The 16,955-nt window shown below is 42.7% G+C and overlaps 1 protein-coding gene across 1 annotated transcript in view; it reads left to right on the forward strand.

The window, feature by feature from the left end:
• Positions 1-2,370: 2,370 nt before the first annotated feature.
• LOC118241227 (protein O-mannosyl-transferase TMTC2-like) overlaps positions 2,371-16,955 on the forward strand; it is a 33,800-nt gene continuing 19,215 nt past the window's right edge. Inside the window, 4 exon segments of the mRNA XM_035525458.1 lie at positions 2,371-2,375; positions 3,704-3,774; positions 3,777-4,279; positions 14,926-15,754. Coding sequence (XP_035381351.1) covers positions 2,371-2,375; positions 3,704-3,774; positions 3,777-4,279; positions 14,926-15,754 — 1,408 coding nt within the window.

Genomic DNA, 16,955 nt, shown 5'->3' on the forward strand with positions numbered 1-16,955 from the left:
AAACATGTCTAAACCTGACCCTAAACCAGCTGTAGTGTAAACATGTCTAACTGTGACCCTAAACCAGCTGTAGTGTAAACATGTTTAACCCTGACCCTAAACCAGCTGTAGTGTAAACATGTCTAAACCTGACCCTAAACCAGCTGTAGTGTAAACATATCTAACCATGACCCTAAACCAGCTGTAGTGTAAACATGTCTAAACCTGACCCTAAACCAGCTGTAGTGTAAACATGTCTAAACCTGACCCTAAACCAGCTGTAGTGTAAACATATCTAACCATGACCCTAAACCAGCTGTAGTGTAAACATGTCTAAACCTGACCCCAAACCAGCTGTAGTGTAAACATGTCTAAACCTGACCCTAAACCAGCTGTAGTGTAAACATGTCTAACCATGACCCTAAACCAGCTGTAGTGTAAACATGTCTAACCATGACCCTAAACCAGCTGTAGTGTAAACATGTCTAACCATGACCCTAAACCAGCTGTAGTGTAAACATGTCTAACTGTGACCCTAAACCAGCTGTAGTGTAAACATGTCTAAACCTGACCCTAAACCAGCTGTAGTGTAAACATGTCTAAACCTGACCCTAAACCAGCTGTAGTGTAAACATGTCTAACCATGACCCTAAACCAGCTGTAGTGTAAACATGTCTAACTGTGACCCTAAACCAGCTGTAGTGTAAACATGTCTAAACCTGACCCTAAACCAGCTGTAGTGTAAACATGTCTAAACCTGACCCTAAACCAGCTGTAGTGTAAACATGTCTAACCATGACCCTAAACCAGCTGTAGTGTAAACATGTCTAATTGTGACCCTAAACCAGCTGTAGTGTAAACATGTCTAACCGTGACCCTAAACCAGCTGTAGTGTAAACATGTCTAACTGTGACCCTAAACCAGCTGTAGTGTAAACATGTCTAAACCTGACCCTAAACCAGCTGTAGTGTAAACATGTCTAAACCTGACCCTAAACCAGCTGTAGTGTAAACATGTCTAAACCTGACCCTAAACCAGCTGTAGTGTAAACATGTCTAACCATGACCCTAAACCAGCTGTAGTGTAAACATGTCTAACTGTGACCCTAAACCAGCTGTAGTGTAAACATGTCTAACCCTGACCCTAAACCAGCTGTAGTGTGAACATGTCTAACCCTGACCCCAAACCAGCTGTAGTGTGAACATGTCTAATTTTGACCCTAAACCAGCTGTAGTGTGAACATGTCTAAACCTGACCCTAACCCAGCTGTAGTGTAAACATGTCTAAACCTGACCCTAACCCAGCTGTAGTGTAAACATGTCTAAACCTGACCCTAACCCAGCTGTAGTGTAAACATGTCTAAACCTGACCCGAACCCAGCTGTAGTGTAAACATGTCTAAACCTGACCCGAACCCAGCTGTAGTGTAAACATGTCTAAACCTGACCCGAACCCAGCTGTAGTGTAAACATGTCTAAACCTGACCCAAACCCAGCTGTAGTGTAAACATGTCTAAACCTGACCCGAACCCAGCTGTAATGTAAACATGTCTAAACCTGACCCTAACCCAGCTGTAGTGTAAACATGTCTAAACCTGACCCTAACCCAGCTGTAGTGTAAACATGTCTAAACCTGACCCTAACCCAGCTGTAGTGTAAACATGTCTAAACCTGACCCTAACCCAGCTGTAGTGTGAATATGTCTAAACCTGACCCTAACCCAGCTGTAGTGTCAATGTCTAAACCTGACCCTAACCCAGCTGTAGTGTAAACATGTCTAAACCTGACCCTAACCCAGCTGTAGTGTAAACATGTCTAAACCTGACCCTAACCCAGCTGTAGTGTAAACATGTCTAAACCTGAGCCTAACCCAGCTGTAGTGTAAACATGTCTAAACCTGAGCCTAACCCAGTCTCCACAGACCCTTTACACTGCACAGGTAGACCAGCAGTTTCGCACATCCCAAAACCGCAGTCCTTCTCACCTGCCATTCCCAACTGATCTTTGATTTTATTTTTTTTTGTTTGATCTATTGTCTTGAGTGTTTTTATCACAGGCTGTCTATCTATGTGTGCGTATGTAATATTTCTCTGTGCGTATGTAGTATTTCTGCCCTGTGTTGATTGCCTGTGGAGGGGTGGTGATTTCAGTGTGGCATGGGTGTGTGCTGTCACACGTGTCTGGTTCACATGTTTTAATTACATGGCTGTAGGAGTCACACACCTCAAAGCAGCCAAATGATGCTTGCGGATTCACGCACACTTCATAAGGGCTGTGTGTCTGTGTGTGTGTCTGTGTGTGTGTGTCTGTGTGTGTGTTTTGAGGCTTACAGTAAGAGACCACATAACGGGGTGATGCAGACTTTAGCATAAATGACTCTTGAAAGGGATAACATGACGTGAGCTTGCATGTGTTGGGTGTGTGTGTATGCATACGTGCGTGTTTGTATGCCTGTGTGTGTGTGTGTGTGTGTGTGTGTGTGTGTGTGTGTGCCTAAATGTGTGGGCCGTGTGTATGCATGTGCGTGTGTATGTACGTGTGTGCATCTACATGCAAGCAAACTTGGACCTCAGATGAAGTGCAGCATTCTCTGTTGTGTTTTCTGCAAACACTATTAGACCTTCCCACTGTGGAAAGACATTCTGTTGTCTCTACGTGTCCTAATCACCTCCTCTGACGCTGTTGTCTCTGTGTGTCCTAATCACCTCCTCTGACGCTGTTGTCTCTGCGTGTCCTAATCACCTCCTCTGACGCTGTTGTCTCTGCGTGTCCTAATCACCTCCTCTGACGCTGTTGTCTCTGCGTGTCCTAATCACCTCCTCTGACGCTGTTGTCTCTGCGTGTCCTAATCACCTCCTCTGACGCTGTTGTCTCTGCGTGTCCTAATCACCTCCTCTGACGCTGTTGTCTCTGCGTGTCCTAATCACCTCCTCTGACGCTGTTGTCTCTGCGTGTCCTAATCACCTCCTCTGACGCGGTTGTCTCTGCGTGTCCTAATCACCTCCTCTGACGCTGTTGTCTCTGCGTGTCCTAATCACCTCCTCTGACGCTGTTGTCTCTGCGTGTCCTAATCACCTCCTCTGACGCTGTTGTCTCTGCATGTCCTAATCACTTCCTCTGACGCTGTTGTCTCTGCGTGTCCTAATCACCTCCTCTGACGCTGTTGTCTCTGCGTGTCCTAATCACCTCCTCTGTTGTCCCCTTATCCTTTTCCCTCCCAGAGTCCCTGTCCTGCACACTGGGACAGCACACAACCTTATTTGCAGACAGAATATCATGAATATGAAATGAAATTATTCTGCCTGACATTTACATTTAGTTGGGACTCACTAGCATAAACACTCTCACACTGTAGCGTACACACACTAGCATACACACTCTCACATTGTAGCTTACACACTGGCTTTGGGTTCAGACCGCAATCTGAAAGCAGGGCACTGATAGTGAAAGATCAATAACCTTCAGCAAGCTGGAGAGCTGTTACCACTCAGCTCTCACCCTCATTACCACACACACACACACACACACACACACACACACACACACATATGACTCTGCACTTTACACTCTCCTGAGAGGAACACGGTGTCTCTATCCCCTGAGCAGTCTCACACAGCAGAGAGTTTCCATTCTCTTCCAATTTCTATATTAGCTGACAACCTGGCTATGTTCAGTGAATGCTTTTGGTGGGTTTCACTAAGCCACTCTCTTCTTCCTCTTTCACAGCCGTGCAATCAAAACCAATCAGGACCTTCTTCCTGAGACACCCTGGACCAACATCTTCTACGACGACTTCTGGGCACGCTCCTGACACATAGCGGTAGTCACAAGTCTTACCGGCCACTCTGCACACTCTCCTTCCGCCTGAACTTTGCGCTGGGTGGCCTGGAGCCCTGGGGCTTCCATCTGGTGAACGTGGGGCTGCACTGCCTCACTGCTGCACTCTTCTCCCACCTGGCGGGGGCGCTGCTGGGCCGAGGCTGCTGGCAGCTGCTGGCCGGCCTGCTCTTTGCCACCCACCCCGTGCACACGGAGGCGGTGGCAGGTGTGGTGGGGCGGGCAGACGTGGGTGCTGCCCTCTTCTTCCTCCTGGCACTGTTGTGCTATGCAGGGCACTGTGCCCGGCGGTCGGAGGGTGCCCGCGCCTCAGGCTGGGCGTGGCTCCTGGCCTGCCTGGCCTGCTCTGTGTGTAGCATGCTGTGGAAGGAGCAGGGCATCACTGTGCTCGCCGTGGCTGCCGTCTACGACCTGTTCGTCTTCCACAGGATGAAGTTACAGCATATCCCAGGAATCTTCTATAAGGTATCTAGACTCTTTCCTTTGGAACATGTGTGTGGGTGTGTGTGGTCTTTCATACACTCACACACTACTCATTTTCAGCAGTAGATACTGAAGTCAGATATAATTAAACCACTTGTTTGGCAAGACCAGTCCTGCTTTCACAATTAGTTAATAATGGATATTCATTAGCCATCCACAATAAAATGCTTGCTTGGGGACTTTGTAATTTCCCTATTTATCCACAATGAAAACTGCATTTAAGTTAACCATTAACCTACACTGCTGGTCCTCTGCTTAATGAAGGTTTGTGGATATGGTTTTACCATATCAGAGGAAGAGATTTATTTTATATTGTTCTTTTATAATAACCCTAACCCTAACCATACATTAACCCTAACCGTACATTAACCCTAACCCCGAACCCTAACTGTTCATTAACCCTAACCCTAAACGTACATAACCCTAACCCCTAATCCTAACCGTACATTAACCCTAAACCCTAACCCTAACCATACATTAACCCTAACCTTGAACCCTAACCGTACATTAACCCTAACCCCAATCCTAACCCTAACCGTACATTAACCCTAACCCTAACAGAGCAGAGGTAGATTGTAGGCAGTGATTTATGATTTTGTGAAAAGACGAACATTCAATTTTTCCTGAAAATGGCATTTCTTTACAAATCACCCTACATTTACAGCATATATTTACACTCTTTAGCCTGTTTTTAACTGTAGGGCTGAACAGCTGTGAGTATGGACTCTAACCATTCCAGACACATTTCCACACGGTTTGGCAAAGGACACTAACAAACTGTTCTCAGCATGGTTTTCTCAGCACAGTTAGCTATCCCTAACCCTCAGCCCTTACACATGCTCAGGGCTGCACAACTCTTCCGATGGAATGCTTTAATGTGTAGGAATTTGTAAGACACTTGTTGCTTTGTATCTTGTCACCAATTTGAATATATCCTGTACTGTTCTGCAGCTTTAATAACTGACATGAACTTAGTAACAACCTTAGTAACTGACATGGCCTTAGTAACAGTTATTTTTCAGGTTATGTCTATGTATTCTACAGATGCCCCGGAAAATACAAATACATAAATATTATCTTAGATAATGAAGTTCTGTACACAAATGAGTGTGTGGCTAAAAAGGAATGGGTTTGGCATACAGTCTGGGTGTCTGTCTAGGTAGAGTTGGGCTTTGGGTGCCATTATTGGTATTTATTATGGCAGGTGAGGCGATAACATATGTTGCCCTGTGGCAAAATATGCATGTGCACACACACACGCCCACACACACAAATACACACAGATGGCTTTTCTGTGCTCTGTAGTTTTCTGTCAGGGGGTGATGAAGTGATGTCCTATGCATGCCCTTGTTCTGGAACACCTGTCTACCATCTGGGCCAAAGCACGCAGAAAGTACAAACAAGCAGACTCGCATTATGCATACAAGCAGACTCGCACTGTGCATACATGCAGACTCAACTATGCATACATGCAGAGACTCTCCCTCCTTCTCTCTTCTAGCTCTTCCCCTTTTCCTGTGTTTGAACGCCCCTCATGCTGTCCCTCATGCTGTCCTCTAGGTTCTGCAGTGCTGTCTGAGAACTGTTGCATGCTCTTGGTGTTTATTTTTTACCCAGAGTTCTGCATTAGGTGGAGGCAGGGGGAAGGTTTTAGCAGACCCAGAGATCAGTCCTGGCACCTCTGTAAGCAGTGCAGTGTGGTCGATGTGTTGAGTGCTCCAATCCGGTGTTTGTGCAGAAGGGAAACATGAGTGTTGTACTACAGCAAATAAACAAGCACTCGTTCACACAGGGCCCATGTTTGTCCCCGCAGGGCCCGTGCTCGTCCCCGCAGGGCCTTCGCTAATCTTCTTAGGTTCTGGTCGGGTTCCCATGTGGTGAATGATGCCAGTGGAGATCTAACAGTGGGGTGTTTAGGAAGTTGATGTTCTGTTTCTAACTGCAGGCAGAAAGGTTCTACAAGCTCTCGCCGCCCTCCCGAAGAGCTCCAAAACATTCTTCAACATTCTAGAACACGGCAGTGACCTTTTTTTATTTTGCTCATGACTAGATGAGAATGAAATGGTAAAAATATATCATGATACTAGAAGACATTTTCACAATGCACAATAAATAATAATTAAATAAATATTTTGAACTATAAATAAATGTAAATCATTTTGAAATTATAGGGTAATATCCAGAGATCTACTGCTCAGTTTTACTTTACAGTGTGTTTACATGCTAACACTAATCAGATAACTGCAGAAAATCAGATTTTGTGAGTAATTTAATGAACTCTGGGTTTATACATGTCATTAATCCTATTTATATTTATATTCATTAATTGTATTAATCATATTTACATGAAGCAGTAATCGTATTTCTACTATGCAACCAGCCAATAATCTCACAGAAGGATTTTACATAAACTTCAAACTTCCTTATTTGGCTTTTTGTAAACATTGACCCACTTTACTGCTAAATATGGATCTTTTTTATGGTTACTAATAGTGTGCAGTGTTTCCAGTGCCTGATTTCGTCATGCATGTGCTGTGTTTCAGGGTCTCCCCAAAGACCCTGGTAGCCATTTTGCTGGTGCTGCATTTCATTCTGCTAGCCACTACCGGGAGAGCTCTGGTTTCATTTGTGTGCAGGTGTAGCACACTTTATCAGATTTCTTAACTGGATTTCTAGGCCTTAATCCAATCTAAGAGTATGCTGTTTACATGACCACTTGAATAATCAGATAATTGCAGAAATCCGATTGCGATTATGAAGTGGATTTAAACGCACTGAGTTTCTCCATTGTTTGTTGTTAGTCTTCAAAATCAAATCAAATCAAAGTTTATTTTTATACAACAACAGATTACAACAGATGTTGTTACAACGCAGCTTCACAAATGTACAAGTCCAAGCCCCCGGTGAGAGAGCCATGAGTCTTCCTCTGTTTCTGGTGCAATTCATGAAAATATTAGGTTATCCTGCATATTATGGCTTTGTACATTGCATTTTGTTTTCTTTATTGATTTTGTCTAGTTCCATTGTTAGCCAGTTGACTGTGAATTTAAGATGGTTAGTTTGTAAAAACAAACTAACTTTGATGAATTCTTAATAACTGTTTTGGCTGCTAAAAGGGTCCTTGCCACTTAAATAAAAGTGGTTTAGTTTAGCAACTATTTGCCACCATAAGGAATCTCACCCAGAGCCTCACGAGATTAGTATTAGGGTTAGGGCTAGGGTTATAGTTAGGATTAGAGTTAGGATTAGGATTAAAGTTAATATTTGGGTTAGTGTTATGGTTAGGATTTGAGTTAGGGCTAGGATTAGGGTTAGGTTTAGGATTAGGGTTAGGATTAGAGTTAGGATTAGGGTTTAGGGTTAAGTTTAGAGTTAGGTTTAAGGTTAGGTTCAGGGTTAGGTTTAAGGGTTAGGTTTAGGGTTAAGGGTAGAGTTAGGGTTAGGGTTAAATTTATATTTAGGGTTAGGTTTAGAATTAAATTTAGGGTTAGGATCAGAGATGCAACCCACTGTCCTACTGAACTCAAATTTTTAGTAATGCACCAAAAATCTTTGACCAAAAGGGCCAGAAATGAGAGAAACAGCTGAAAAATTTTGATCAAAAATAAAATAACAACAACAACAACAACAAAACAAAGATAACTAAAATGTACTTAACAAAACCAAATCTGCCTTTGGTTTCCTTTTCTTTGCTTTGCTTGTCAGTGTGGATATGTTCCAACAGTTTGAGCAGCAACACTGAAAATAACAACCATGTGGAACCATTTCATGGTTTCGGTGAGGGATATTAGACAAGTGATTTGCAGTTTCAGGAGGAGGTACGACACCAAAGGATTCTACAGATTCTACAGCTACAGGTCTGATGCACCATTTCTAAATGTGCCATCCTGCAGAAACTACAGAAGCAAGCAGGAAGGTGCCTACTAGCACACCACTGCCAGCTATAGCTGCACTTATAGAGAAGACAGAGAAACAAACAAACAAACAAACAAACAAAAAACTGTTCTCAGCCCAGTATGACCTGAATTTCAGTTTCAAGAATTTTCATGCATCACTAATTTCTACCATAAAATTTAAACATGTTCCAGGATGTTTGCCATTTCTTTTACTTGTTATTAAACTTTGTCCAGGGCAGGATCAGTGAGCGATAACACCCAAAAATGTTCTTTATTTATGATGGCTGAAGCCGTGAAGATATCCTTGGGCTAAAGGAATCTACCCCAACATTATTTGAAACACTGAAGGACCTGATACAGTGTCTGGAACCTGTTGGGTGTGGTGTGCTGAGGCCTGGTTTCTGTGTGCCCTGATTTTGTGTTTGTGAGTTTGTGAATTCTGGAGCTGTGAGAACAGCCACTGTAAAGCGTTTGGTGGGGTACAACCATCAATACAGTCTAATACAATTCAGTCTAATACAACCATCACAAATCGGTTAGATTGGTGTGCAGTTCTGCCCAGCAGCCTCTGTGGCTTCTGATATTATGGTTCATGAACAGTTTGAAAAGTTATATCAGAATGTGGCCAGATGTGCTGTTTTTGAGAGTTTTTTTCTCTCTTCCACATTCTGTTCTGTCAAGATATGATAAATAGATAAATTCATTCATACCATCCATTTTGTTCTATGTATAACTTGAGCCATTCTTAATTAAATCTACCTGAACAGTTTCTCAAGACAGCTCTGCTCCAGGTTGGTTATATTTAGATCAACACAAAACAAAGTCATGCATCAAGGTTGCATTCTGCACGCAGGTAATGGAATGAACTTCCCTGTCTGTCCATACTCATGATACACTGGCTGTGCTCAAATGAGGACAGAAGACTCACAGCTTTATTGCGTCACTGAACACTTAAATATGCATGGAAATCAATAACAACAAAGTTTACTCTTATTTCCTACTTTAGGCAGGATAGTATTCTTGACACTATTTAAGCTAATGTGTGGAACTGGTTTTAATAAAGATCAAGGACATTGCCAAATGATGTAAAATGTATATTTTGGGAGATAGGCCACTCTCGACTCAGTAACGTTAGTAAGTACAAAAAATCCAGCAACATTCTTGTAATACTAGCACAATACATCTTACTACGTTCAGTATCCATGTCCCATTAGATAGATAATAAAGTGACCAAAGAGTGAAGATTCAGGGTAGATATTTCAAATAAAATGTGTGCTGAATAGATACATAAATGTTGTTCCAAACAACTTCAGACCAGCTTTTGAAATTTCAGACAATGCATGTAGTGCTGGAGCCAGAGTCATGGGTACAGCGCCAAGTGTGAGCTACAGAAAACGAGATTTCACTTATCTCAACCTTTTCTCCTGTAAATGTCACTGTGTATCAGAAATGGAATTCCTGGCCATCTTTGCTCCCTGTCTGGCTTGTTTCTGTTCCAGGTTTTGGGTGAGCTGGACAGAGGTGTTGCTGGTTGTTCAGGTGAGCTGAGCAGTGGTATTGTTGGTGTTTCTTCTCCCAAATGGGTCTAATTTCAGGGTTTTGGCTCTCAGCGGCTGCCGGACTATTTGGGTGCTGTGGTTAAACACTGTGTGCTGTCCCTGACTGTTTGGATGCTGTGGATCAAACACTGTTTGCTGCCCCTGACTGTTTGGATGCTGTGGATCAAACACTGTTTGCTGTCCCTGATTGTTTGGGTGCTGTGGTTCAAACACTGTGTGCTGTCCCTCACTGTTTGGGTGCCGTGGTTTAAACACTGTGTGCTGGCCTCTTCTTTGCAGAATTAGAGTCTTAGTCATTCTGTTTTTTTAAAACGGAACATGTTTAAGAGCAAAGCAGGGAAATGGTGCTTCAAATGGTTGGAATTTTCAGTTCCTAGCAAATTGAACAAGATGTGTTTAGACTATAGTATAGAGGAAGAAAAATCCACATGCCAAAACTATTTCCCAATTGAGCATTAACAACCTCTGCTCAAATCTGTATTTGTTGTAAAATGCTGAGGTTTTGGTAAACATTTTTTTTCTTCTTCCCAGTAGTTTATCGTATGCACAGCACATGTGCATGTGCACCACAGTCCAGATCCCTCATGGGGATCAGTCATACAGAGCAGTACAGCTCAGAGCTTTTCCTGTGCTGTGTGTATGTTTGGGAGGTCTCATTAAAAACTGGAGCCTAATAAACACAGAATCAGGCTCCACATCTGTCACATTCCTGGGCTCTGAATCCCGCCAGTTTCTGTCCACTTTACTCTGAGACAATTGCTTGATGTTTGTCTTTAAATGGTACAGCCTAATGAAGAGGTTTTGGAAAAGATGTGTACAAAATGGTTTTGAAAACACCTTCACATTTTCCTTTCTCATTTAAAAGCACCTAGAAATTTGAGAAGCTCCAGCAGAATACAGATATTGAATGAGGGGTAGGTTGTGTTTCTGTGCTTTTTCAGTGAAATTTCGTTGAATTTCGTTGTGAATTTCAGAGGGACCTTTCTCTCTGTTACATTTTTGGACATTGTGGTCTGTTTATTTGAAGTCACCTCACATTTCCGATATTCCCATTTAATCAAACCTCACAAGGAATATGAAAATGGCTAGTTCATACAAACATTTAAATGCCATTTCATGTCCCTCTAAACTCTCTTTTACAGGAGTTGATCTAGAAAGTGGGCAGCTGTGCACTCCGTTTTAGTGGATGTTCATCAAGATGTCCTCTACTCTCAGCATTTGAAAGAAAGCCACTCTCTGAAAAAGATGTATTTTCCCTCTTCTAATTGGTCTATTTTGCATTTCATCTCCAAGGACATTATTCTCACATGCCTGCTTCATAAAGGCTAAATTGTTTCATTTTTAAACTGATTGAAAAGGCATTACAAAAAGACAGAATAGGGGGGTAAACTGCCTCTTTCCCTCCTACTGGGTTGTGCTAAACCACTTATTTTGAGCTAAACTGGATTAGAGACAAAAAGCTTGAATTCCTCAGCATGCTGCAGTAGGCCACTGTGACCCCCATCCCCCCAAGCCTGGACAGTGGCAATAATTGAACTCATGTTTTAAAGTGCCTGCCATTCAACACTGGCTTTTTTTGTTTTTTGATGTTTGCCTTGTTTCATTCTCTCATCAGTTTTGAAAGAAGCTGCTTGTGTGCAATGGGTCATTGCGTCAATGCAAGTTCTAATTAAAGAATGTGTGTGTGATGCTGTCCACAGTCCGTACGTTTACAGTGACGATGATGATTTCTTCCGCAGATATGTGAATGCTCCATGCACAGATGGCTGTGGTTAGCGTTTCGGAGTTTCAGCCTGCGCCAGAGATCAGGCAGACTAGCATTGATGCCCTTGTTTGTCCCATGGCCAGGTAGTGACTGCGAGACAGTGTGTGTGGGCCAAGTGCCAAAATCAAAAACCCACCAGAACTGCAGTTTTCCTTTAAAACCTTTACTACTTTTCTGCCCATCTACATACCTTAAGAAGGTTACAGTGAATTGGACACACATGCAAGCACACACTCTCACACTCAGCTGAGGGGTGGTCCCACCAGTGGAGATAAATGTTTCATGCTCGGCGCATCTGGCTGAGAGCCCTGGGCTGCTCTGTCAGCATCACACACACACACATTAGGGGAGTGCTGCGCAGTGACTCGGCTGTCAAACCCGGGAACCTTTCTCAATTATGTGTCCTCTCACTTTGATTAAACACTGAATCATCGTCTCCTGCTCCCACACACATATGCACGCACGCATGCACACACGTACAAATCCCTGTCTGTGCGTTTTGGCTAGCTGATGCAAGCTGTGTGTGTGTGTGTGTGTGTGAGAGAGAGAGAGAGAGATAGTTAAATCCTCGCTGCAGCCTGGGAGCCATCATGATCCCACACTGACAGCCTCTCTGTAAACCCGTAGACGATCTGTAGCAGTGTGCAAATATGAACACAGGCGCCCGACCTTGCTGCCATAAGGACAGACTCTCTGTGGACCGCCGCCTCACTCTCACTCTGTTACACTCACACTCGCACGCTTTTTTGTGTAAAAAGCCAGACTGGATTTGTTATGTTTCAGTGCAACTGGCTGACAGGGTTGCATGGGAGCTTAAATATGTGTGTGTGTTAATGCAGTGTGTAGCAGGACACAATGTACCATGCATCTTTCTAAAGGTGTTTTGCATACCTCTGGAAAAATAGGAATTTCTTGGTACTTCTGTACTTGACGAAAGTGTCTTTATGTCGTTGAAGTTTGATAGTCATAACATATTTTGCAGTGGATTTAGACACTATCAGGCAATCCTCCTATCAGACTGAAGTATTACTCTCCTATCAGACTCGGGTATAACACTCCTATCAGACTGGATTCATGATTCCTCTTTCTTATGGATTCAGTGTCTGTTTTACCATAGTGATTTTCAGCTATATGCATTCTGTCAACGTTACACTCAACTGCACTGTGTGCGTGCATACATACGTGATGGAGAGATGGACAAGCTCAGAGTTCCCTGCGTTTCTCTTTAGCTGGGGCTGTTTGTCCTTTACACACCACAGAGAGAACATCACTCTTCCTTCTAGCGCACTAAAGGCACTCTTGGGTCCAGGATCACACCTCTTCTCTGATCGCTCCAGCTAGGGCTAGCATTCCTGACTATCATGGATTTACTTATTCACAGCTGACATTTTCTGCCTTTAAACTTCTTGATTTATGTGGAGGATGTGTTGTTATTGTAATTCATGTCATCAGAAGTGTATGTTAGAAGTGTATTAAATACTATTTAATTTGCATCCTGTTTTGACCAAAAGGTTACAGAGGATCTGACAGACACAAGCACACAGGCAGTTTTGTATGGTTTTGTGCTGGACTTTGGAGACAGATCGATAGGCCTCCTGCATATGGGAGCTTTTTAATACCTGTATTTGCTTACTGTAAAATGACAAGTTACTGGAAACCAAATAGGATGAGTAATAGGTTTAGGGTTAGGAGTCTATGGTTTAGAGTTAGTGGTCTGTGGTTTAGGGTTAGGAGTTTAGGGTTAGGGGTCTATGGTTTAGGATTAGGGGTCTGGTTTAGGGTTAGGGTGCATGGTTTAGGGTTAGGGGTCTGTGGTTTAGGGTTAGGGTCTATGGTTTAAGGTTAAGGGTCTGTAGTTTAAGGTTAGAGGTATGTGGTTTAGGGTTAGGGGTCTGGATCCCCTACCTTCTGTGGAACATGTGCTTCATTCCACCATATGTATATTTGATAATAGATTAAGAAAAACACTAACAGTAGTCGTATATGCCCCTTGTTTGGCTGGTATAGCTTTTGCTCTACATATGTTATACTGGGCTACAACTGTCTTGGAGCTTAAAACAGAAGTTTTGCTATTGGGCAAATGCTCACTATATCTCTGCTGGTCTGGATTGTATGATTAGGTAAGAGTTAAGTGGCCTCTTTAAGAGATTCCCCTTGAGAGGGTTTCTCTCTCCTCACTGAATCAAATAGATCGCTAAAGACAGGAGAGAATCAATACTGCTGTACACTCCTGCAGGCTTACAAAAGAGGAAACACTTTCTCACTGTGGAGACTGTTGAAACTGCAAGATGCTATTTAATTATTCATTTATTTCATTCATTTATTGGACATCCATGATCTGTTATGTAGCTAGTAATGGCAGTGGCTATGAATAAAGAAATTAAATAGTTAAATGGATTTTCTTGGAGGTGCTGTCATACTCAGCAGTTAGTCCACATTAACACATTCCTTTCAGTCCATAAATCTTGAGTCATTTCATATATGCTGCATTGTTGTTTCTTCAATGATCAACATGAGTATTTCTACCTGGATCAGGTTAACATTATTTGCTATGGAAGTTATATGAAGCATTGACCAAATTACATTGGTTTGCACAGGAGTTACCAGCTTTCTGATGAGAAAGTCAAAAATATAATGCGGCTATATGTAAGTCACTGAAGAAGTCTTGAATATCAGCACAACCGCTTCTACTCAAAGTGAAAAAAACATTCAAAAACTTTATAAATACCTCGTAATGACTTCCATGCACGCAGATGTAGAGTGTTTAATATAGGCGTTGTTCTCTGTTGGACAGGCATGTGTATGGCTGAATTTAATGTTTACTTGGTGATGTCTGTGAAGGCCAGGCGTGATAGATTGAGATGAGTGTGTGACAGTCTCTCATCATGACATAAGTCAGAATTTACTGACCAGCAGTCAATATCTTGCATATTATGTTTATAATTTGAGCCATATTAACACAAAATCAGTCTGTACCAAGGGCCAAGAACATGAAACTGTTGTATTCCCTGTGTTAGGGTTAGGAGTAACACCAAACCTTCCCTGAATAATCCCCTGTGTGGCGCATAGCTCACAATCCAACAAACGTGGAGTGAAATGTGAAGTGACACATGGAGTGCTTGAGTGCTTGGTGTTCCAAATTGCACTCCTGTGTTTTGCTGTTCTCAGTTTACTGACTATTGCATAATTAGGTATATGATGTCCTTCAGTTTCCTTCAGTGTGATGTTCGGAATGACTGCTGTGGTCAGGATACAAACATAACATGTAGCAGGATTAAATTAAAATGGTAGAAAATCACAAACTAACCATGAAACTGCTTTGCCTCCTTATTCTCAAAATATTTCTCTTTGCTGTTGCTATTAAATGGACATGTTGCCTCAGTTACTTTTCTTCTCTGTCTGTTTCAGAGGAAGAATGTGTGTCTGCTGATGAGCACATTTCTGTTGGGCTCATGGGGGGTCTTTCTCTTGGCCTTTCGCCTCTACTGGATGGGCAACAAACCACCAAATTTCTCCAACTCTGACAACCCTGCAGCTGATTGCTCCAGCGTCCTCACCCGGTTACTAACCTTCTTTTACCTGCCTGCCCTGAATATGTGGCTCCTCCTCTTCCCAGATATGTTAAGCTTTGATTGGTCAATGGATGCTCTGCCTCTTCTCAGAAGCATCAGTGATTGGAGAAATCTCCACACTGTGGCCTTCTACACTGGGCTGATGGCACTCGCATGGTTTGGACTATGCAGTCACCCAAACAAGGAAGAGACCGATGGCAAGGCCCGTCATGCAGCAAATGGAAAACCCAGTACAAATGGGCACATTGTTGACACTGGCTACGATCCCTTCATTCCAGACTGGGACTATGTGCAGATGAATGGAAATGGTACCCAAACACATCGTTTAACTAGGACTGTTTTGCCCACAACTGAGAATGTTGTGGTCTTCTCATTAGGATTACTGACCATCCCTTTCCTCCCCGCCACCAACCTGTTCTTCTACGTGGGTTTCGTGGTGGCCGAGAGGGTCCTCTACATCCCCAGCATGGGTTTCTGCCTGCTGGTGGCGGTGGGGACGAGAGCCCTGTGGGTGCGGCTCAAGAGCAGCTCATCCAGGAGGCTGGTGCTAGCCTGCAGTGCTTCACTCGTGCTCCTCTTTGGGGTGAAGACAGTTCTAAGGAACCAGGACTGGCACAATGAAGAGGTGCTGTATAGGTCAGGGATAACTGTGAACCCTGCCAAAGGTGAGTTCACCCCTTCAATCGTGGTCCTGTCAGGTTCTGCAAATGCAATTTGTGAAGTAATTTAATTTCAGTGTGCATACGGTGCTGAATGATTTGAAGTACATCAAGCACTGCATTGCCTTATATTTTTGTTAGCTCCATTCAGGAGGTTTAAATGAAATTCTGCTTTGGCAAGTTTTTTGAACAGCAAAGTAATCCAGTTTCATTGAGGGAAGTGTGAACTCTGCACTGCCTGTGATTATGGTTAGGGTTAATGCAGTTTCATTGAGGGCAGTGTGAACTCTGCACTGCTTGTAATTAACAATTCCAAAAATGTAACCCAAAAACAATTTCCCTAAAATGTTGGTCTGCTCTGTGTTTCCTGTAGCTTTAAGTAGACAATAATTGTTAGATCTTCATAAATTGGCAAGTTTAAGGGTCTTTTTCAGCAGTAAATTTGCTAAGATTAATTAGTTTCTAGGAGTGTTGCAGTGAAGTACACTCATTACCCAGAGTTAGTTTCTGGATTAAGGTTAAGGTTAGTGTTGGGATTGTTGAGCTGAAGTAGCCTGGGTTAGGGTTAAGGGTTAACGTTAGTGTTGGGAGTGTTGAGGTGAAGTAGCCTGGGTTAGGGTTAAGGTTAGTGTTGGGAGTGTTGAGGTGAAGTAGACTGTTGGAATTAAACAAAAGATGAAGACATTTCCCAGCAGGCCACAACAGTCACCTTTCTCAATGGTAGATTATAATTTTCAGTGTGTTCACATTTCCACTATAATTGTATCTGAGTCCTGGAATAAATTACATATACAGTCACACACACACATTCCTCATGAAATATTGTAATATTAAATGCTGTAACTTCTAGGTAATGACCAAATGCATATATATTATGAAGCCATGATAAAGGTAAAACTCTGATCGCAAGCTTACAAGATAGCATAGCTTCCTCAGAGGTGGTTTACCAATGAGAGTATGGTAATTTATTCTTTTACATTTTCATCGTAATTATTCTTTTTCATGTTTAATATACTTAAGAAACATATACATATAATATTATCCTGTAAATCACAATGCTCAGACACATGTAGCAACCTGCAAGAGTCAAGTTAGGGTTGGGGTTAGGGTTAGAGTCAGGGTTAAGGTAAGGGTTAGGGTTAATGACTAGGGTTAGGGTCAAGAGTCAAGTTAGGGTTGGGGTTAGGGTTAGAGTCAGGGTTAAGGT

The sequence above is a fragment of the Electrophorus electricus genome, chromosome 4 (genome assembly GCF_013358815.1).
Source record: "Electrophorus electricus isolate fEleEle1 chromosome 4, fEleEle1.pri, whole genome shotgun sequence".
Taxonomy (NCBI): domain Eukaryota; kingdom Metazoa; phylum Chordata; class Actinopteri; order Gymnotiformes; family Gymnotidae; genus Electrophorus; species Electrophorus electricus.